The 23,913-nt window shown below is 40.8% G+C and overlaps 1 protein-coding gene across 3 annotated transcripts in view; it reads left to right on the top strand.

The window, feature by feature from the left end:
- The window catches only part of SPEN (spen family transcriptional repressor), a 98,842-nt gene that overhangs the window by 13,657 nt on the left and 61,272 nt on the right, over positions 1-23,913 (top strand). Inside the window, exons 2-3 of one of the 3 annotated variants that reach the window (XM_007980411.3) lie at positions 16,811-17,131; positions 20,199-20,675. In XM_007980411.3, coding sequence (XP_007978602.3) covers positions 16,811-17,131; positions 20,199-20,675 — 798 coding nt within the window. Of the gene's footprint in view, positions 1-16,810; positions 17,132-17,949; positions 18,392-20,198; positions 20,676-23,913 lie in introns of those variants that run through there. The other 2 variants (XM_007980414.3, XM_007980415.3) reach the window with 2 other exon arrangements.

The raw sequence follows: 23,913 nt of genomic DNA, 5'->3' as shown, positions 1-23,913 counted from the left end.
GTTTCAGTGAGCTGAGATCATGCTACTTCGCTCTAGCCCGGGTGATAGAGCGAGACTCCGTCTCAAAAAATAAAAACAACAACAACCAAAAACATTACAGGAGTTAGCCACAATTCCTGGCCTTTCGAGGGACCCTTAATGTAGATTTTTGCTAATTTATGATTTAGTCTCTTGGCTTCTGCTAACTTCAGCTTTGTGTTTTGTGGCCTTCCCATTTGTATCAGCTTACCTTGCACCTTTTTTCTTAATCTAAATGCTTTGTTTACTGTCATTACTTTAAGAAATATTTTATGTTGATTATTAGCAGTTCTATTTACAATTATACTTCAGTTCTTCCTAGAAAAGTACTATGTAAATCAGATAGATTTATGAAAGCTACTCATTAATTATTGTGAGAATAGTGCCTGAATGTTAGCTTGATGGTCATCATGACCATTAAGGAATATTTATATTCCTGCACGTTACTTTTTGATTTTTGCAGTATAGACTCCTGTCTGGTTCTCTGGGAAAGAAGCACATTGTGAGTTTTTTCCAAGATTGTCTGAAATATTCAGGCTTTTTATTTGCTCTAAGACCAGTAGAATCTAAAGATTACAGAAACTTTGGAACTTTTCTCCTCATAATTTGACAATCTTTTGAGAGGTTTGTCAGTTGAACACCATCCCTTTGTGAAAAGTTAATTTTACTTAATAAATAATTTCTCATTAGATTGAAGTAAAATATAATGTGAGTATGTATGTGCATAAATAGTTTTTTTGGGCAAAGTGCGGTAGCTCATGCCTGTAATCCCAGCACTTTTCCCATTCTCGATGGGGAATAAAAGGTAGTTGGGCATGGTGGTATGTACGTATAATCCAGCTACTTGGAAGGCTTAGGTGGGCAGATCACTTGAGCCTGGGAGGTTGAGGCTGCAGTGAGCCAAGATTGTGCCATTGGACTCCAGCCTGGGTGACAGTGACTCTGTCTCAAAAAAACAAAACAAAATAACGCACACGCACACACACACAGACACATATAATTTTTTTCCTCACTGGAGTAATGAAGCCTGCAGTAGTTCTGAAGAATGTCTACATTCAGAGCTTTACTGAAAACAGATGCCTTTTCCCGGAAGTTGTAATTATCAAGTTTTCTATGTTCAGGGATCTAAGCACTCACCCTGGATTCAGGAAACAGATAGGGATATAGTTTTATTGGTTGAATTAAGCTTATGCTTTTTCTTAAAATTTTCTTAGCCTTTCTAATTAGAACCAATAAATAGTTTCTAATATAAAAAAGTAATCTGGCCGGGTGCAGTGGCTCATACCTGTAATCCCAGCACTTTGGGAAACCGAGACTAGAGGATTGCTTGAGCTCAGTAATTGGAGACCAGCCTGGGCAACATATTGAGACCTCATCTCTATGGAAAACAAAAAAAATTAGCTGGGTGTGGTGGTGTCTGCCTGCAGTCCCAGCTGCTTAGGAGGCTGAGATAGGAGGATTGCCTCAGCCTGGGAGATTGAGGCTGCAGTGAGCCAAGATTGCATCACTGCACTCCAGCCTGGGCAACAGAGCAAAACCTTGTCTCAGAACAAAACAAACAATAAAACTAATCTATTATGTTTTCAGCAACACTATTCACAATAGCCAAAAGGTGAATGCATCTCTAATGTCAATGACGAATGAATAGATAAACAGAATGCATTTATCAGATGTGTAATAAACAGAATTCATACAGTGGAGTATTCAGCCTTAGAAAAGGAAGTTTTGACACATGCTACAACATTTGAAGACGCCACATAAGTGAAATAAGCCAGTTACAAAAGAAGGAAAAATGGGCTGTATGATATACATATGTGAGGTAACTAGCTGCAGTAGTCAGCTCCATAAAGACAGCAAGTAGAATAGTGGTTGCTGTTTTTTTTTTTTTTTTGAAACAGAGTCTCACTCTGTGGCCTAGGCTGGAATGCAGTGGCAGTGGCTCCATCTCACTGCAACCTCCTCCTCCTGGGTTCAAGTGATTCTCGTGTCTCAGCCTCCCAAGCAGCTGTGACTACAAGTACTTGCCACGCCTGGCTAATTTTTTGTACTTTTAGTAGAGATGGAGGTTTCGCTATGTTGGCGAGGCTGTTCTCAAAATCCTAGCCTCAAGTGATCTGCCCACCTTACCTTCCCAAAGTATTGGGATTATAGGCGTGAGCCTTTGTGCCTGGCTGCTTTTTTTCTTTTTTTCTTTTTTTAAATACTGTAAGCAGTGTTGTAGTAAGCAATTTTGTACACTTGCAGACAAGTGCAATTAGAGTTGTATGATAAATTTTTGTGAATGGAATTTCTAGGTTTGTGAACTTAGGTTTGTGTTTTTTTTTTTGTTTTTTTTTTTGAGACAAGGTCTTACTCTGTCACCCAGTCTGGAGTTCAGTGGTATGATCATCACCCACTGCAGCCTGGAACTACTGGGCTCAAGCTCCTGTCTCAGCCTACTGTGTAGCTAGGACTCAAACTCCATCTTAACCTCCCAAGTAGCTAGGACTACTAAGTGCCAACACATCTGGCTAATGTTTTTATTTTTAGTAGAGATGGGAGTGAGGTGGGGAGGTGGGGAGGGGTCTTGCTTTGTTGCCCAAGTTGGTCTTGATGTCCTGACCTCAAATCATCCTCGCGCCTCAGCTTCCCAAAGTGGTGGGATTACAGACGTTAGCCATCATTCCTGGCCATTTTTAAGATTTTGAGTGAAATTGAGCAGCTTTGAGTGTGTTTTTAATCTTAATTTTAGTATTTTTTTGAGATGGAGTCTCACTCTGTCACCCGGGCTGGAGTGCAGTGGCGAGATCTCAGCTCACTGCACCCTCCGCCTCCTGGGTTCAAGCAATTCTCCTGCCTTAGCCGCCCGAGTAGCTGGGACTACAGGTGCAGGCTGCCATGCCTGGTTATTTTTTTGTATTTTAGTAGAGACAGGGTTTCACTGTATTGCCCCCAGGCTGGTCTCAAACTCCTGACCTCAGGTGATCTGCTGGCCTCGGCCTCCCAGAGTGCTAGGATTATAGGCGTGAGCCACCACACCTGGCGAGTGTGCTTTAATTACCATTTGTGAGTAAGTGTGTTTTAGAAACTCTTCCTATGCAGGTATATGCCTGTTTTTTTTTTTTTTGTTTTTTTTTGTTTTTTTTTTTTTTTTTTGAGACGGTGCTGTGTTTGGATCTCAACTCACTGCAACTTCCACCTCCTAGGTTCAGACGATTCTCCTGCCTCAACCTCCGAGTAGCTGGAACTACAGGCACGCACTGCCATGCCCGGCTAATTTTTGTATTTCAGTAGAGATGGGGTTTCATCGTAGTGCCCCCAGGCTGGTCTCAAATTCCTGACCTCAGGTGGTCCGCCCGCCTTGACCTCCCAGAGTGCTGGAATTACAGGTGTGAGCCACTGTGCCCAGCCACATTTGCCTGTTTTTTGTTGGGGCATCTGTCTCGCTTGATTTGTAAGAACTCTGCATATTTAGGAAATCATTTATTTCTCAGGTGTTGCAAGTGTTTTTTTCTCCATTTGTCTTTTGATTTTATATCTTGCTATACAGGAGTTGTAATTTTTTTTTTTTTTTTTTTTTTTTTTGAGACGGAGTCTCACTCTTGCCCAGACTGGAGTGCAGTGGCATGATCTCACCTCACTGCAACCTCCACCTCCTGGGTTCAAGGATTCAGGAGTTGTAATTTTTATGTGGTTTGAATTATGTAGTCTTTTCCTTTATGGTTTAGGGATTTTATATCATGCCAGTTCTTTACTGGTTCCAAAAGTATACGACAGCTCAATTATTATTATTTTTGGCGTAGAGCTAATACATATCTTCAAACTATGAAAAACCTTCTTGCCTACCTCTTTTTCCTTTCCTCTTCCCATCCCTCCTAGTAGAGAAATACTTCAGGGTATGAGCTTTTCCTGAAAATGAAATTAGGGCTCTGTAGTTAACTTTCTTTTGCTGACTTTAGGGTTCTCAGTGTCTTTTGCCATCTTTAGTAATTATTTGTTCCTAAATACTTATTACTCAAAAGAGTGATTAAAGGAGGAATGCATTAGTTATTTAAGAACAGCTCATATATCCATTTTATATAATTTCATAATAAATTTCTTGAAAAAGTTCAATATTATCATGAAATGAAGCTAGCAGATTTTGACTATCATCAGCACCTCATCATATATAATGTTCCTAGTTAGGCATGCTTGAAATAGAAAAATGCCTTCCATGATTGCCTATTTATAGTAAATGTGGCATACAGTTGATTTATAGTGAGATAATGTAGAAGCTTGTGACTAAAGGAGATATAAAATCTTTTGTGTTGAAGGACAGGGACAGGTATTTTTTGTATTTTTAAAAGATAACAGTTTTATTAAGCTATAACTCATAAACCATAAAATTTACCCATTTAAATTATACAATTCAGTTGTTTTTAATATATTCACAGAGTTGTGCAACCATCAGCACTAATTGTAGAATATTTTCATCACCCCAGAATGAAACCAGTCACTCTCCATTCTCCTTTGTTCTCAGCCCCTGGCAGTCTGTAATTTACTTTCTGTTAGTATGGATTTGCCTGTTTTGGACTTTTTGTGTATTGTGGAATCATGCAGTATGTGACTGGCTTCTTTCATTTTGCATGTTGTCAAGGTTCATCCATATTTTAGCATATATCAGAACTTCATTCTTTTTTTTTTTTTTTTTTTGAGACAAAGTCTCGCCCTGTTGCCCAGGCTGGGGTGCGGTGGCCGGATCTAAGCTCACTGCAAGCTCCGCCTCCCGGGTTTACGCCATTCTCCTGCCTTAGCCTCCTGACTTCGTTCTTTTTTATTGCTGAACAGTAGTCCATTGAATGGGCATGCCCTCCCCCCTTTTATTTTTATTTTTGAGAGACAGGGTTTCACCATGTCGCCCAGGCTGGCCCCCAATTCCTGAGCTCAAGAGATCTGCCCACCTTGGCTTCCCAGAGTGCTGGGGTTATAGGCCTGAGCCACCACGCCTGGCTCATGCCACGTTTTTTATCCATTCATCAGTTGATGGACATTTAGATTGTTTCTCATTTTTGGCTATTTTGAAAAATGCTGCTATGAAAATATCTGTACATTCATTGTTTTTTGAGACAGGGTCTTGCTTTGTCACCCAGGCTGGGTGGCTATCTCACCAGCAATGTATGAGGGTTCAGATTTCTCCTAATCTTCATTATTAGTTATCATTGCCTTTTTTTTTTTTTTTTTTTTTTAGCTGCCCTAGTGGGTATGAAGTGGTATATAATTGTGATTTTGATTTTGATTTCCCCAGTGACTAATGAGGACTAAATTTGCCATCTTTTCATGTGTTTATTGGCCATTTATGCATCTCTCTGTGTATATGTATATGTGCTCTGTCACGCAGGCTGGTGTGCAGGGGCGTGATTTCAGCCCACAGCAACTTCTGCCTCCTGGGCTCAAGCAGTCCTCCTGCTTCAGCCTCCTGAGTAGCTGGGACTACAGGCGTATGCCACCATACTTAGCTAATTTTTGTATATTTTGTAGAGTCGGAATTTTGCCATGTTGCCCAGGCTGATCTCAAACTCCTAGGCTAAAATGATCCACCTGCCTTGGTCTCCCAAAGTGTTGGGATTACAGGAGTGAGCCACTGTGTCCGGCCCCAGCTAATTAAAAAATTTTTTTGTTTGTTTTTGTAGAGATGAGGTCTTGCTGTGTTGTATAGGTGGGTCTGGAACTCGTGGTTTCAGGTGATCCTCCCACCTGGCCTCCCAAAGCTTTGGGATTACAGACTTGAGCTACTGTGTCCAGTCTCAGTTTTAAAAATTGGATTGTGCTTTTCATTGAGTTAAGAGTTCCCTATCAGAGATGTAATTTGTAAATATTTTCTCCTCTTCCATAGGTTTATGTCTATTTTTGATATGTCTTTAGATAGAATAAAACTTTTTTTTTTTTTTTTTGAGACGGAGTCTCCCTCTGTTGCCCAGGCTGGAGTGCGGTGGCACGACCTTGGCTCACTGAAAGCTCCGCCTCCCGGGTTCACGCCATTCTCTTGCCTCAGCCTCCCTAGTAGCTGGAACTACAGGCACCCGCCACCACGCCCAGCTAATTTTTTGTATTTTTAGTAGAGACGGAGTTTCACCCTGTTAGCCAGTATGGTCTTGATCTTCTGACCTCGTGATCTGCCCGCCTCGGCCTCCCAAAGTGCTGGGATTACAAGCGTGAGCCATTGCGCCCGGCCAGAATAAAACTTTTAACTGTTTTAGTTTGCCATTGTCATTTAGCTACTTAGATTTATCATTGACTTGCTGGATAATTGTTAAATTTTACTTTTGGTTTTAATTTATTTTAACTGATATGAGGTATATGACATATTACAAATTTTACTGTCTTATTTGATTATGTTCAAATTGTAGGAGTCTTGTAATCTGAGTATATGATTTCAAGTTATATGCTACATTTAGTATGTTGAAATGTGGGGCTATCAGTAATTGTGAATGGAGTAGTCTTAATATCTACTTCAGTTATGTAGATGACAAGTAACAGCTTTTATTAAATTAATTAATTAATTACTTTTTTAAAATTTTTTTTTTTGAGACGGAGTCTCGCTCTGGAGTGCAGTGGCCGGATCTCAGCTCACTGCAAGCTCCGCCTCCCGGGTTTACGCCGTTCTCCTGCCTTAGCCTCCCGAGTAGCTGGGACTACAGGCGCCCGCCACCTCGCCTGGCTAGTTTTTTGTATTTTTTAGTAGAGACGGGGTTTCACTGGGTTAGCCAGGATGGTCTCGATCTCCTGACCTTGTGATCCGCCCGTCTCGGCCTTCCAAAGTGCTGGGATTACAGGTTTGAGCCACCTCGCCCAGCCAATTAATTTATTTTTGAAACAGAGATTTTGCTCTTGTTGCCCAGGCTGGAGTGCAGTGACGTGATCTCCGCTCACTGCAATCTGCCTCCTGGGTTCAAGCCATTCCCCTGCCTCAGCCTCCCGAGTAGCTGGGACTATAGGCAGGCACCACCACACTTGGCTAATTTTTCATATTTTTCATATTTTAGTAGAGATGGGGTGTTACCATGTTGGCCAGGATGGTCTTGATCTCCTGACCTGGTCATCTGCCCACCTCTGCCTCCCAAAGTGTTGGGATTATAGGTGTGAGCCACCGTGCCTGGCCCTTTTGGTCTAAATATAAACTCACGTGGGTTGAATTATAAATTAGTAATTCATTTATAAAATTGTGTTAAAAAAGGTAATATACGTATTAATGTTACTACATTAGTCCACATAATTTGGTGGTTGTAATGGATACATTTATGATTTAACTGAGTTCAAAAGAGGAATGATTTTAATCTTTTTATAATGTAAAAAACCAGCACAAACATTTATTGTCTCTACTGTTTTTATTTATTTATGAGATAGGGTCTTGCTCTATTAGCCCAGGCTGGAGGTGAGTGGCATGGCCATGACTCACTCATGGCCATTTTCACTGATGCTCCTGCCTCAGTCTCCCAAATTACTGGGATTACAAGTGTGTGCCACCACATTTGGCCCGTTACCTCTACCATTATAGGTAGCCTAGCCAAACTTGAATATATTCATCTCTTAAGACTTTTTCTTATCCTTTATGGTGTTTATTTGATCTTTGCTTTTTGTCTGTCTATAATGACTAAGTTTTTTTTTTTTTTTTTTTTTTTTTGAGACAGAACCTCACTCTTTTGCCCAGGCTGGAGTACAGGGGCGTGGTCTTGGCTCCCTGCAACCTCACTGCCTCCTGGGTTCAAGCGATTCTCCTGCCTTAGCCTCCTGAGTAGCTGGGATTACAGGCACGGGCCACCATGCCTGGCTAATTTTTGTATTTTTAGTAGAGACAGGGTTTCACCATGTTGGTCAGGCTGGGTCTCGAACTCCTGACTTCAGGTGATCCACCCGCCTTGGCCTCCCAAAGTGCTGGAATTACAGGTGTGAGCCACCATGCCTGGCCTATCATTTGCTTTTGAATAAGGCACAGCTGTGGTGATGATGGGGAAAGGTGGAAAAGTAGGCAATACACAAAGCCATGGGTAGTTTGATAAAAATGTGATCTTTCAAAAGTTATATATTGGGTTTTAGATGGATGGGTGGCTATATCATTTGCATGCATCTTCTAAAGGCTTGATGCTTGTCCTCATTTACAATTCTGTAATAACTTTTTCTCCCATTGCAGGATTTCAAAACTTTGAGAGCTAGTAAAGATGGGATCTCATTCCTTGGAAATGGAACAGTAATGTTAATGATCATAAAGAGACTCAGATGTGATTTTTTAGCTCTAGAAATTAACTAGGTCAAGAGGGATTAGATGCAAAATTGGGAAGTGTTGTTTTCATTGGTGTTCTGTTGTCTTGCTTCAAGAATGACTCAGAGAGGATTATTTTCTATAGTAGTATGACTTGTGTGAGAATGAAATATGTGGCAATTCTTTCCTATTGCTTATTAGGTCAGTTGCAAAAGCTGAGATTAAAATTAATAATTGTGTTCCTATTGATAGCCTAGCCAATAAAGGTTGAATGTAGTCCCTTCTAGAAAGGAGGAGTATTGAGAGAATTCCTTGGATTTTAGCATACTAAGGATTTTAAAGCTTTGTGTAATTGATGCTTTGGAAGTTATGGAGTGAGTTTCTTATGCAGTTGATGAAAACAATTTTAGAATGGGAGGGGTCTTCTTTTTACATACCAACCAACTGAAAATTGTAAATAAATGTCATGAGGCTAGGGATCTATGTTTTGTTCCCAGGATGTGTTAAGCTTCTCGAACAATGCCTTTTTTTCTTTTTTGAGATGGAGCCTGGCTCTGTCGCCCAGGCTGGATCTCGACCCACTGCATCCTCACTGCCTACCAGGTTCAAGTGATTCTCCTGCCTCAGCCTCCTGAGTAGCTGGGATTACAGGTGTGCGCCAACACACCTGGCTAAGTTTTGTATTTTTAGTAGAGATGGGATTTCACCATGTTGGTCAGGCTGGGTCTCAAAATCCTGACTTCGTGATCCGCCCGCCTCAGCCTCCCAAAGTGCTGGGATTACAGGCGTAAGCCACCATGCCTGGCCTGAACAGTGGCTTTTAAAACCATATAGTTAATAACAGAATCAGGATTAGAACCCTGGTCACTTTTCTCATGTATTTTCTATTCTTTTCTGTTTTCAGATCGAGTCTTGCTCTGTCGCCCAGGCTGGAGTGCAGTGACACGATCTTGGCTCACTGCAACCTCCACCTCCTGACCTCAAGCAATTCTCATGCCTCAGCCTCCTGAGTAGCTGTGATTACAGATGTGCACTACCACACCCAGCTAATTTTTTTGGATTTTTAGTAGAGATGAGGTTTCACCGTGTTGGCCAGGCTGATCTCAAACTGTTGTCCTCAAGTGATCCACCCACCACAGCCTCCCAAAGTGCTGGGATTAGAGGTGTGAACCATTGCACCCAGCCATGTGTTTTCTCCACTATATCACATTGTTCTCAAATGCGAAATCTGAGGTCATCAATATACTGAAATTGGCCAGGCGTGGTGGCTCAAGCCTATAATCTCAGCACTTTGGGAGGCCAAGACTGGCGGATCACCTGAGGTCAGGAGTTCACAACCAGCTTGGCCAACATGGTGAAACCCCGTCTCTACCAACAATACAAAAATTAGCCGGTCATGGTGACCCATTCCTGTAATCCCAGCTACTTGGGAAGCTGAGGCAGGAGAATCACTGAAACCCAGGAGGTGGAGGTTGCAGTGAGCTGAGATCGTGCCACTGCACTCCAGCCTAGGCAACAGAGCGAGACTCAGTCTTTAAAAAAAAAAAAAAAAAAAAAAAAAAATCTTTGTATGTATGTATCTCTTCAGGCACTTCTAAGGCTGTCAGTGCTTATTATATGGATTGCTAAATATTGAAAAGAGATCAAACATTCAGGACACCTGGCATTATTTTGGGTAACTTTTCATTCTTTCTTGAAAACTTAGAATAGTGTATATTGATCAAATTTTAGTGATAGGGAAGTTTTTTGTTTTGTTTTAAGATGGAGTCTCTCTCAGTTGCCAAGACCGGAGTGCAGTGGTGCGATCTCAGCTCACTGCAACCTCCGCCTCCCAGGTTCAAGTGATTCCCCTACCTCAGCCTCCCGAGTAGCTGGGATTACAGGTGCATGCCAACACACCCAGGTAATTTTTCTGTGTGTGTGTTTTAGTAGAGACGGGATTTCACCATGTTGGCCAGAATGGTCTCCATCTCCTGACCTGGTGGTCCGCCCGCCTCGGCCTCCCAAAGTGCCGAGATTACAGGCCTGAGCCACCGCGCCTGGCCTTTTTTTTTTTTTTTTTTTGTTTTTAAACACGAGGTCTTGGTCTATTGCCCAGACTGGAGTGCAGTGGCACAATAATGCCTCACTGCAGCTTGAAGTTCCTGGGCTCAAGCAATCCTCCTGCCTCAGCCTCCCAAGTAGCCGGGACTACACCACCACCCAGCTAATTTTTTTAAAAAATTATTTATTTATTTTGGGGTGTCACTGTTTGCCCAGCCTAGTCTCGAACTGTGGGGGCTCAAGAATTCCCTTACCTTGGCCTCCCAAATTACAGGGATTACAGGCATGAGCCCCATGCTTAGCTGTGAAGATTTTTTAAACATAACCAATTTAGTATTGTCTTTTTTTTTAAGACGAAGTCTTGCTCTGTTGCCTGGCTGGAGTGCAGTGGCGCTATCTCGGCTCACTGCAAGCTCCACCTTCTGGGTTCACGCCATTCTCCTGCCTCAGCCTCCAGAGTAGCTGGGACTGCAGGCGCCTGCCACCAAGCCCAGCTAATTTTTTGTAGTTTTAGTAGAGACGGAGTTTCACCGTGTTAGCCAGGATGGTCTCGATCTCCTGACCTCGTGATCCACGTAGTAGTGTCTTTAAAAATTGTTTAAGGCAAACTCATTGTTTTACACTGCACTGTGTAGCGTTCAAGTAGAATTTCTTAGCTTTATTTTCTCTCTGGTTTTGATTTTCTTTAAAAAATTGTTTTAAATAGATACGGGGTCTTGCTATGTTTCCCAGGCTGGTCTCAAACTCCTGAGTTGAAGTGATTCTCCCACCTCAGCCTCCCAAAGTGGTGCAATTACAGGCATGAACCATCATGCCTGGCCAATTTCAGTTTTCTTAATTCTTTAAAAGTTACAAATGAGGACAGGGTGCCTCTGCAGGTTGACACCTGTAACCGCAGTACTTTGGGAGGCCGAGATGGGAGGATCACTTGAGCTCAGGAGTTTGAGATCAGCCTAAGTAACGCAGCGAGATCCTGTCTGTATTAAAAATAAATTAGCTGGGTGTGGTGTCGTGCGTCTGTAGTCCCAGCTGATAGGGAGGCTGAGGTGGGATGGTCACTTGAGTCCAGGAGGTTGAGACTACAGTGAGCTGTGATCAGGCCACTGTACTCCAGCCTGGGCTCCCTGTTTCCAAATAAAAACTACAAATGAGTTAGCTTATTACCATAACCAGTGACCATGTTATTTTAGAAACTGATATATTTATTCTTATTACTGGAGAATATTGCATAGGCAGATTCTCTGGAAACTTATAGCTAAGGCTTGATATTGTTAATAAAAAAAAGGAAAATATATCTAACTGTGGTTTGATCATTCTTGTTCTTTTTTACTTAATAAATGTCAGGTAAATGATTTAGTTTGAATACTGGAGGGATGCTTGAATACTAAAGGAAATGTGTTGTTTTGGAAAGAGTAGACAAAGTCAGGAAATCATATTTACCAGCTAAGTTTTCACAGATATGAAGATTTAAGCAGCCCTTTTTGTTTATTTAAAATTTGGGAGTTTCCAGTCTTCTTAGTATAAAAGAGTAGTGTTGATTTGTTCTCTTTGTTAAATTTGGAGATAAATTTGTGGTTTGTTTTCAAAAGGTACTTATACAAAAATGATATGAGCAGTGAGCGCACCTTTGTAAGAAAGGATTATGCTTTGATTTTTGTTCTGTGTGCATTCATCTATGCTTTAATTTTAATTTAATTTTTATTTTTATTTATTTTTTTGAGACGGAGTCTCACTCTGTCGCCCAGGCTGGACAGTGTAGTGGTGGGATCTGGGCTCACTGCAAGCTCTGCCTCCTGATCTCAAGCCATTCTCCCACCTCAGCCTTCCAGGTGGCTAGGACTACAGGCACATGCCACCACGTCTGGCTAATGTTTGTATTTTTTGTAGAGACAAGGTTTCTCCACGTTGCCCATGCTGATCTCAAACTCCCGAGCTCAAGTGATCCTCCTGCTTCAGCCTCCCAAAGTGCTAGGATTACAGGTGTGAGCTACCATACCCTACCTGCGTTGAGTATTTAGTTCCTCATTCCATATATATTTCTTTTGCATTCAGCTCTTTAGGATTTAAACTTAGACATTTGTGTCCTTTGACTGAGTTATTTTTGCTTCCTTCTTTGTTGTTTCCTGTTCTTTTTATTTTTTAGGTAGGAGAAAAATCTATGTGAACTTGAGTTTAGTGATAAACTGTGTATATGTGTATGTTGGGGGAGTAAAAGATATGTAATATGAAATTTATTTTAATCACTTAAAATTTACAATTCAATGTCATTAAGTACATTCACAGTGTTGTGCAACCATCATCACTATAGTCAGAACTTTTTCATCATCCCATATAGAAACTTTACCTATTAAGCAATAACTTCCCATTCCTGTTTTCTCCCACGTCCTGGTAATCTGTTCTACTTTCTTTATGAATTTGACTGTTCTAAATACCTCATATAAGTGGGATCATGTACTATTTGTCCTTTTGTATGTAGCTTATTTCATTTAGCGTAATGTTTTCAAGGTTTTATTCATGTTGTAGTGTGTTATCAGAACCTCTTTCTTTTTAATATCTTATATTCCATTATATGTGTGTTCCACATTTTATCTCTTCATCCATTGCTGGCCATTTGTGGTGTTTACACCCTTTTGCCCATTGTGAATAGTGCTGCACTGAACATTGGTGGACCCATACTTGTTTGAGTCCCAATTTTCATTTCTTTGGACTGAAATTGCTGAGTCATATGGTAATTCTCTGGTTAACTTTTTGAGAAAATGCCAAACTTTTTCACAGGACTGTGCAGCATTTTACATGCCTACCAGCTATGCATAAGGATTTAAATTTCTCTCTCTCTTTTTCTGTTTTAGATGGAGTCTTGCTCTGTCGCCAGGCTGGAGTACAGTGGCGCGATCTTGGCTCACTGCAAGCTCCATCTCCTGGGTTCAAGCGATTCCCCTGCCTCAGCCTCCTGAGTAGCTGGGACTACAGGCACGCGCCACCATGCTCAGCCAAAAACAAAAAAATGAAAAACCAGAAAAGAAGTGTTTGCAAGGATGTACTTTTTTTTTATTTTTTAGAGTTTTAAAAATATAGCCATGGCTGGGCATGGTGGCTCAAACCTGTAATCCCAGCACTTTGGGAGGCTGAGGTGGGTGGATCACCTGAGGTCATGAGTTCGAGACCAGCCTGACCAACATGGTGATCCCCCCGCCGTCTCTACTAAATACCAAAAATTAGCTGGGCGTGGTGGCACATGCTTGTAATCCCAGCTACTTGGGAGGCTGAGGTAGGAGAATTGCTTGAACCTGGGAGGCAGAGGTTACAGTGTGCCGAGATTGCTCCATTGCACTTCAGCCTGGGCAACAAGAGCGAAACTCCGTCTCAAAAAAAAAAAAGCCATTCTTGGCCAGGCAAGGTGGCTCACACTTGTCATCCCAGCACTTTGGGAGGCGGAGGTGGGCGGATCACAACGTCAGGAGTTCAAGACCAGCCTGGCCAACATGGTGAAACCCGTCTCTACTAAAAATACAAAAATGAGCTGAGCGTGGTGGCAGGTGCCTGTAATCCCAGCTACTCAGGAGGCTGAGGTAGGAGAATGGCTTGAACCTGGGAGGCAGAGATTGCAGTGAGCCAAGATCGTGCCATTGCACTTTAGCCTGGGTGACAGAGCTAGGCTGCAACTCAAAAGAAAAGCCATTATCTTGGGTGTGAAGTAGTATGTCTTGTTTTTGTTTTTGTTTTGAGACAGAGTCTTACTCTGTCACCTAGGCTGGAGTGCTGTAGCACAATCTTGGCTCACTGCAGCCTTGAACTTATGGGCTCAGGTGATCTACCTGCTTCAGCCTCTTGAGCAGCTGCTTGGACCACAGGCGCACATGCCACCATGCCCAGCTACTTTTTTTTTGTTTATTCATAGAGTCAGGGTCTTGCTTTGTTGCCCAGGCGGGTCTCAAACTACTGGGCTCAAGTGTTCTTCATGCCTCAGCCTCCCAGAATGCTGGGATTATGGTGTGAGCCACTGTGCCCAGCTTGAAATAGTATCATATGGTGGTTATGATTTGTATTTCCTTAATTACTAAAGATTTTGAGCATCTTCTCATGTGCTTGTCTGCCATCTGTATATCTTTTTGGCTGAAATGTTTTGCCCATTTAAAGAAAAATGGATAGAGTTGTAAGGTTTCTTGTGTTCTAGATACAAGTCCTTTGTCAAATACATTGGACGGCATTTTTTTGTGTTTTTGTGGAAAGAACTATTTCAATTCCTATGGGTTTTTTTTTTTTTTTTCTAAATTGAAAAGGTCCTTTTTGGGGATCTCTCTGAAACTATTCTGGTGGTTTGGGGGCTGCTCAGCAAAGGGGGAAAAAGGACATTTTAATAAATTAATTTGTGCCAAATAGTTTTATTACTTCTATTTCAGTTTCCTGATGAAACTGGTTTTAGGATTATGTTTCCTTTGTATGAGGTGGTAACTTAAATCATGCTAGGGGATATAAAAAAGAAAAATTCTGGTTTGTGATAAAGTCAGCTTCTTCAGAGGAAGTGTAAACTTATGACTGTCGATTGTCAGCAAAATAAGTGTTATATTTAAAAGCGCTTGTGCCTGCCTTTCTAAAATGCCAAATTACGAGTACATAAAATTGTGTTAACTCCTAATGAAACTTATGGTATTTTCATGATTTTCTTTAGTGATTACAAATTTTATCTCTCATGTGCTTCAGAATGTAACAAGTATTTCAAAATTTTTCTTTACAGACATTGTACACTTTTTTTGGAATAAAAATTATAATGTATGGTCTATCAAAAGATTTTCTTAGATTTATTAATCTATATAAATTAAGATGGAGTCTTGCTCTGTCACTCAGACAGCAGTGCAGTGGTGCGATCTTGACTTACTGCAACCTCCACCTCCCAGGTTCCAGCGATCCTCCCCCACCTCAGCCTCCTGAGTAACTGGAATTACAGATGTGTGCCAACATGCCTGGCTAATTTTTGTATTTTTAGTAGAGACAGGTGTTTCACCATATTGGCCAGGTTGGTCCCGAACTCCTGACCTCAAATGATTCACCTGCATGGGCCTCCCAAGTGCTGGGATTACAGGTGTGAGTCACGGTACACTTTGGGAGGCTGAGGCAGGTGGATCACGAGGTCAAGAGATCGAGACCATCCTGGCCAACATGATGAAACCCTGTCTCTACTAAAAATACAAAAAATTAGCTGGGCGTGGTGGTGCGTGCCTGTAGTCCCAGCTACTCGGGAGGCTGAGGTAGGAAAATTGCTTGAACCTAGGAGGTGGAGGTTGCAGTGAGGTGAGATCGTGCCACTGCACTCCAGCCTGGCAACAGAGCAAGACTCCGTCTCAAAAAAAGAGAAAAATCAGACTATCACTTGCAAATGGACACAAAAATATTTGGATTTATTTTTGCCTTTAAGTAAGGAGTGTTTGAGTACTTCAGTTTTCCAGTATGATTGTCACTTAATGAATTAAGTTAAAATGAAAATGAAATCTGTAAAATAGCTATATATAGTTTTTATTTTAATAGGAAGTTTTACAGATTTTTAAATTACTTTGATTCTATCTTAGGTTTAGTAGTCCTTTTTAGACTATAAATATTTCTAAAAGCTTCTGAGAAGTGTGTTTCAAGGCCTGGTGCTGTGGCTCACACCTGTAATCCCAGTACTTTGGGAAGCCAAGGCAGGCGGATCACCTGAGGTCAGGAGTTCGAGACCAGCCTGGACAACATGGTAAAACCCCGTCTCTACTAAAAATACAAAAAAAATTAGTTGGGTGTGGCGGCACATGCCTTTAATCCCAGCTTCTTGGGAGGCTGAGGCACGAGAATTACTTGAACCTGGGAGTCGGAGGTTGTAGTAAGTGCACTCCAGTCTGGGTGACAGAGTGAGACTCTGTCTCAAAAGGAAAAAAAAAAAAAAAAAAAAAGAAGTGCATTTCAGCTAAGTGTTCTAGAAAAGTAAAAAGGTGAAGGGGAGTTTAGTAAATATTATATTTAAGAAATGAGAGTAGGCCGGGCGCGGTGGCTCATGCCTGTAATCCCAGCACTTTGAGAGGCCAAGACGGGCGGATCATGAGGTCAGGAGATCGAGACCATCCTGGCTAACATGGTGAAACCCCATCTCTACTAAAAAATACAAAAAAAAAAAAAGCCAGACATGGTGGCGGGTGCCTGTAGTCCCAGCTACTCGGGAGGCTGAGGCAGGAGAATGCGGTGAACCCGGGAGGCGGAGCTTGCAGTGAGCCGAGATCGTGCCACTGCACTCCAGCCTGGGCAACAGAGCGAGACTCCGTCTCAAAAAAAAAAAAAAAGAAAAAGAAAAAGAAATGAGAGTAATGTAATAATGTGGTGCAGATATTTTCCCCAGAGAGAAAAATGTAAGTGTAAAAGAGATCCATTTGAAAAGTCAAAATGACTTTTAGGTCGTCCCTCCTACATACATAACGCAAATTGTCCAAAAAAAAAAAAAAAAAAAAGTCTAAAAACTCATTTTGGAAAATTACTGATATGCAGCAATAACGTTGACTTTATTTTTTCCAGATATGGCCGCGTGGAAAGTGTCAAAATTCTCCCCAAGAGGGGATCTGAAGGAGGAGTGGCTGCCTTTGTGGATTTTGTGGACATCAAAAGTGCACAGAAAGCTCACAACTCGGTCAACAAAATGGGAGATAGAGACCTACGCACGGATTATAATGAACCAGGCACCATCCCGAGTGCTGCTCGGGGATTGGATGATACAGTTTCCATAGCATCTCGTAGTAGAGAGGTTTCTGGGTTCAGAGGAGGTGGTGGAGGGCCTGCTTATGGTCCCCCACCGTCACTTCATGCACGAGAAGGACGTTATGAGCGGAGACTTGATGGGTAAGTTCCAAGGTTTCTGTAGGCAGGTATTTTGTATTTGATATGGTGAGAAACAGAAACTCATATTTAGGGGCCCCAGACGGATTTAAAGTTTTGGGCATTCTCAAAGTTTCCTATTTTGGGTTGGAAACGGAAGTGATTTCTATCCCAATGGCTGGTATCTTATGGAATCATAGAGGATATTTCCTGCAGCTGATTGGATATCTGTTCCTGAGATATAATGTGATGGAAGATTTCCTATGGAAGCATCATTTTTGGAGTTACCTGTCTTCTAGAATTAATTATTCCTTCTCTTGGATAATGTTAAGTCCTTCCTTGGATATATCCCTTCTACCTGATGGAGCTATTTGGCTTTTGTGTTCATACTATATGGAATATTTCTGGAATATTAGAGCCTACAGATTCTTTTAGAAGTTGATATCTGCCTCTCCATTTTCACTACATAAAATGTACAAACAAATTGGATTGTCACAAAATAATCTAGCAGACCATAATGATTCAACCACTTGGATTCTACAAACAATACTTTAACATGGAAATGTGTACTTGGATGAAGAAGAGAGAAGGCAATGCTTGATTTTTCCATTTTGGATCTACACGATTTCTGTATTGTTGGAATTACACTCTTTGATGGAATGGGGAAAAATTAAAATGATGGACGTTTCCTAAATCCTGGAATATAGCCATTCTTTTCTAATTGCTGGGATATATGGGATGTCATGCTGTCAAGATTCCACTAGCCCAGGGAAAGAGGATTACTATATCATTTCTTAAGCAAGTTGCTGTCCAATTAAAGGTACTTTAGCTTTGAACACATGGTGATGATCAGTTGTGGATACAGCAATCAAAATTGACTGGGCTGGATGGCTACAAAAGTGAACTATTGGCGAGCAACTGTGCCTTCCTCATTTGTTGGAATTGTAGAGGATATTTCCTCTTCTGCCAGCTGCCTGATTCATACTTAGGGCTGGAAATATTTATGAATGTGGATAAATTTCTAATTGTCTACTATCTCAAGAAAGAAGTCTGGGGGTTTGAGAGTTACAGTTTGTCTGGGACTACTTGCTTCCAGTGGAATTATTTTGTCTGGTCACTAAGATTTTTTTTTTCTTGTGGTTCATCTAAATATCATTTGACACCCTTGCCCATTAAGAAGGTGGATTACCCCCATAAGAGGGGCCAAAATTGGGGAAGTTATGTTCACAATTCTCTCCCTAGATTTAATTGGGATTATAGGTCGTGTTTCCACACTTGGAAAAGGTTGGTATGTCCTGACCTGTGTATATTAGCCCCTCTCCTAACCCAAGTCAAACTCTCTTTTTTCCCCCACTAACTCTAGAAGTATATAGTACTAATAGTGAATCAGAGAATAGCCATTAGATTTCAGCTCTGCTAGCTCTTCTGCCTGCCTTCTGTATCTTCTTAATGGATAAAAACGTTGCATATTTATAAAATAGCAGCTGTAGCAGTAATTGTCCTGGAACTTTTTTGCCTATTGCTTCTGTTAAATCATTAATAATGGCTTTCACTGATTAACATTTGATAGGGTGCTAAATTAATTATTTATGGCATTTTCTCTTAAGTCTCAAAGGAAACTCTCTTATTTGTTAGACATTGAAATACAAAAATTTCGAAACTGTAGTAAATAAAAGAGAAACTCATTTAATACATTTAAGTAGGAAAGATATAGAATGTTTATCATGCCAGTTTTTCACGATAGCAGCAGAAAAGCTAAACTAAGCCTAGGAAGGTGGGGTTGCTACTAAGAGAAATGATGGGTGAAAATGAATATTAGTGGAGAGACCTGGAATCTAAGCATGTACTGGGGATCTAGTATTAATTGTTATAATATTTTGCCAGATACTCTTCATTGGAGAGATTCTAATTCTTTATGTTTCATGATTCCTTAATCCCTTTTGATAGAAGATAGAGTCAGAGATGGGTTGAAGAGAAACTCAAGTGAAATGGTCTTTTAGGAACTCAGGAGCTGAGTTCTAGTTCTCTACAAAAGTAGAGAACTTATGATTTCTTTTTAGGATTATAATTAGTTTTTAATATTAACAGAATTGCATGTGTGTAATTGCACATGCAACATGTTTTGTACTTTTTAGGTTGACAGATATTCACATCCTACTAAATGATTTTTTAAATTAAGTTATTTTGCTAATAGCGACCTTAGAATATCTTGTAGTTCCTAATGTTGCCTAATTTTATCACAGGCAATTTGAGTATAGCTAAAAGCTAAAAGAATGTATTTCCTGCAGCCATTAAGTGTATACATTAAGAAATTGAATCATGGAATAGTCATTTTTAAAGTCATTTGGAATTTGATGACACAGGTGTAATTTTTATTTTTAGTTAAATTTACATAGCATAGCATATGGTAACCTAATATTTTGATATTTGAAGTGGTTTTTCTTTTTTGAGATTCTATTTTTAGTATTAAATGTAATTGGGTACCGCTGTGCAGTCTGTGTAGTCTAGTTTATGTAGTCTAGTAATTTTTTATAATTATCCAAGCAGTCAAAACTTAATGAAACAGTTAAACTTAGAAAATTTTTTCTGGACTTCTTGAAAGTCCTTCCTACTGTTGAGACATGCGCTGCAGCAGGGCTTTCATGTCTTAAGTTAAAACATAGCATGGAAATGTGGCCTAAAAGAAATTTGTGAATAAATAAAATTTTGTATATACTTTAATCAGATGAAAGTGTAAAAACTTTCATATTATTAAAATAGTCTCCTCTTGTTCTGTTAACATGAAAAGGAGATTGTATATTTATGTATGCAAGTCAGAAAATCTCTAATAAAGTGAGCAACTGAGCTGCAGAACACTAGTCATGAAAGCCCAATATACAATGAAAACAATGATTCCTCAGCTGTGAAAATAATTTTTGGAGTCAAGTAAAATGTTAAGCTTGTTAGCGTTTGCTTACTAAGTAGGTTAATGCTGTTTAGAAAATGACCAGTTGCAAAAACAAAGACAATGCTGAAGTGAATGTTTGCATGACTTGCTTTTAGTTTTGCTTGCTCCTTTCTGATTAAATATTTTTCCCCCTCCTAAATGCAGGGCTTCAGATAACAGGGAGCGTGCTTATGAACATAGTGCCTATGGACACCATGAACGGGGGACGGGAGGATTTGATCGGACAAGACATTACGATCAGGATTACTATAGAGATCCTCGAGAGCGGACTTTACAACATGGGCTCTATTATGCTTCTCGGAGTCGAAGTCCAAATCGCTTTGATGCTCATGACCCCCGATATGAACCTAGGGCTCGCGAGCAGTTTACACTGCCGAGTGTGGTACACAGGGATATCTACAGGGATGATATTACCCGGGAGGTACGAGGCAGAAGGCCAGAGCGGAATTACCAGCACAGCAGGAGTCGGTCACCACATTCATCCCAGTCTAGAAATCAGTCTCCTCAGAGACTGGCTAGCCAAGCGTCTAGACCCACAAGGTCCCCTAGCGGCAGCGGCTCTAGAAGTAGATCCTCCAGTAGTGATTCAATCAGCAGCAGCAGTAGTACCAGCAGTGACAGGTAGGTTAACAGCCTTTTGTTATAACAGATGAGCTAGCTTTAAACAAATTCTCAACAATCAGTGGGAATGGTTTCAGCATAGTATTATTTTTTAAAGTAATCTTGGATCATATATGTATGTAATCAGTAAAGAAACTGGCATGTGGCTATTGAATTAACTGTTCTAAGTACTTGAAGTTAAGTGATGATTTGCAAAGTGCTATTTTATCCTCCAGATGCACAATATTAAAATTAAATGATCAAAGAGGAAGGGAGGTGGTGACTAGCCGTGCAAGGCAAATCTTGTGACACTGAAAATATGGTATCTCTTTAACATTTTTAATTTTGTAGGTGTATAATACCAATTTATTTCTATTATTTTGAAGGTTTGTAAAAGTTGATTAAATATGTATTGATGAAATATATTATTGACACATTTATTATCAATGACTAAATCAACTTATGAGCAAATTTTAGCTAATTTTAACATCAGGGTGGTAACCAATTTATAAACTCAAGTAGAAAAGCTTCCTTTGAATGCAGGTTGTAACTTCACTGTTCTCTAAACTGATCTCACTAGTTGAGAATTTCTTTCTACAAATAATAATAATTATTTTTTAAAGACAGAGTCTCGCCCTGTCACCAAGGCTGGAGTGCAGTGGTGCAGTCTCAGCTCATGGCAACCTCTGCCCCCTGGATTCCAGCAGTCCTCCTGCCTCAGCCTTCCAAGTAGCTGGGATTACAAACGTGTGCCACCACGCCTGGCAAATTTTGTATTTTTAGTAAAGATGAGGTTTTGCCATGTTGGCCAGGCTGTTCTTGAACTCCTGACCTCCAGTGATTTGCCCTCCTCCGTCTCTCAAATTGCGGGGATTACAGGCATGAGCCAGAGTGCCCAACCAAGGAGTTTTATTCGAAAAGCAAAAATAGCAAGTTAAAGGTAATCTTAATAAGAAACTTAGCTTCAAACCTAGTTATATGGATTTTGAAATCACAGATCTAGGTATATGGTATAGATTATCCTTTAAGTAATCTGGGATAAGTTATTTACATTCTTCAGGTCTCAGCTTTCCTTTTTTTTTGAGATGGAGTCTCACTTGTCACCTAGGCTGGAGTGCAATGGTGTGATTTTGGCTCACTGCATCCTCCACCTCCCGGGTTCAAGTGAGTCTCCTGCCTCAGCCTCCCAAGTAGCTGAGATTGCAGGCGCCCACCACCATGCCCAGCCAATTTTTGTATTTTTAGTAGAGACGGGGTTTCACCGTGTTGGCCAGGTTGGTCTCTAACTCCTGACCTCAGGTGATCCACCTGCCTTGGCCTCCCAGAGTGTTGGGATTACCGGCATGAGCTACCGTGCCTGGCTGAGCTTTCTCATTTTTAATAAGGACCTTAATAAAGTTATTGTGAAAATTAAAATGAAAACTTCATGTAAAATGCTTACTTTGATACCTAGTATATGTTTAAAAAAATGCTGCTATTCAGTTTGTTAAACCCATATGACCTACTTTTCAGTTTAGGTGGTATATATTTAAAATTTACAGTCAAATTCTTTGACCTGATCAAAAGGCTCAGATTACTTTTCTTTTGCCTGCTTAAAATTAAGCAAATGGTCATGTAGTTGAATGGCTATTTTTAGGCTTCCTAAATTTTCTTATTCAAAATAATACATGAAAACATTTTGTTTATCCGTCTAACTATCTAGATATAATTCAAACATTCTGGAAGATTTTGCATATTAAAATGAAACAAGCATATAGTTTAGGAAGTCAGGAAAGTTGCGTTCTGTGCTCAGCTCTCAAGCCCTGTGACATGGATAAAAACTCTTCTGCTTTTATTTGGTATGCTGTCTAGATAAATGATAGATGAAATTCATTTGAACCATATAAACTAATTATAAAATCTTGTTTTTCCACTTTTTTCCTGCATAGAATTGTCTAAAATACTCAAGTTTTTGTCATTTTCCACAAACCTACCTCATTAAAAAGCTGTGACTGCATTCCATTGGATCAAAACTTATTGAAAAGGTGTTGAGGCACTGGGCGTGATGGCTCACACCTGTAATCTCAGCACTTTGGGAGGCTAAGGCAGGTAGATCACCTGAGGTCAGGAGTTGGAGACCAGCCTGGCCAACATGGTGGAACCCTGCCTCTACTAAAAGTACAAAAATTAGCCAGGTGTGGTGGCCATACCTGTAATCCCAGTTACTCAGGAGGCCATACCTGTAATCCCAGTTACTCAGGGAATTGCTTGAATTTGGGAGGCAAGCCCCTGCACTCCAACCTGGGTGACAGAGATGAGACTCTGTCTCAAAAAAAAAAAAGAAAAGAGAAGGTGTTGAGCCTGGGCAAAGTGGCTCATGCCTGTAATTCCAGCACATTGGGAGGCTGAGGTGGGTAAATCACTTGAGGTCAGGAGTTCGAGACGAGTCTGGTCAATGGTAAAGCCCCGTCTCTACTAAAAATACAAAAATTAGCTGGAGGTGGTGGTGGATGCTTGTAATTCCTGCTACTCAGTAGGCTGAGGCAGGAGAATCGCTCGAGCCCAGGAGGCGGAGGTTGCAGTGAGCTGAGATCGCTAGAGGAGAATGATGCCTTCAGAGTAGCATTATACTTTGATGGGAGTATAATGGATCCGCCCTCAGACTTGTAGGCTCAGAAGCTTGAACCCAGAGGCGATCTGATGAATTTGATGGAGCTTAATCCTGTTCATGTAATTTAAAAAAAAAAAAAAAAAGCGGTTCTATGCTTCTAAATATTTGCACTCAGAAAGATAACTGCTAGAAGGGTAGATGCACTTAGAAAATCTGCCTGTGGACTAAATTACAATAAAAAAGTTAGTGAGAAAGGGGATTTTTGATGATTATTTTATCACGTTATGGTAGCTAGATGTATTCATTTATATACCAAAGGCTACAACCTAGAGGTTTGACATCTGACCAGCAGACAAAATTTCTTTTTTTTTTTTTTTTTTTTTTTTTGAGGAGGAGTCTTGCTCTGTTGCCCAGGCTGGAGTGCAGTGGCATGATCTCGGCTCACTGCAAGCTCTGCCTCGGAGGTTCATGCCATTCTCCCACCTCAGCCTCCTGAGTAGCTGGGACTACAGGCGCCTGCCACCACACCTGGCTAATTTTTTGTATTTTTAGTAGAGACGAGGTTTCACTGTGTTAGCCAGGATGGTCTCGATCTCCTGACCTCGCAATCCGCCTGCCTCTCCTCCCAAAGTCCTGGGATTACAGGTGTGAGCCGCTGCACCCGGCCCA

The sequence above is a fragment of the Chlorocebus sabaeus genome, chromosome 20 (assembly GCF_047675955.1).
Source record: "Chlorocebus sabaeus isolate Y175 chromosome 20, mChlSab1.0.hap1, whole genome shotgun sequence".
NCBI lineage: Eukaryota > Metazoa > Chordata > Mammalia > Primates > Cercopithecidae > Chlorocebus > Chlorocebus sabaeus.
The sequence above is the reverse complement of the archived record's forward strand: the minus strand, read 5'-3'. Positions and strand labels throughout refer to the sequence as shown.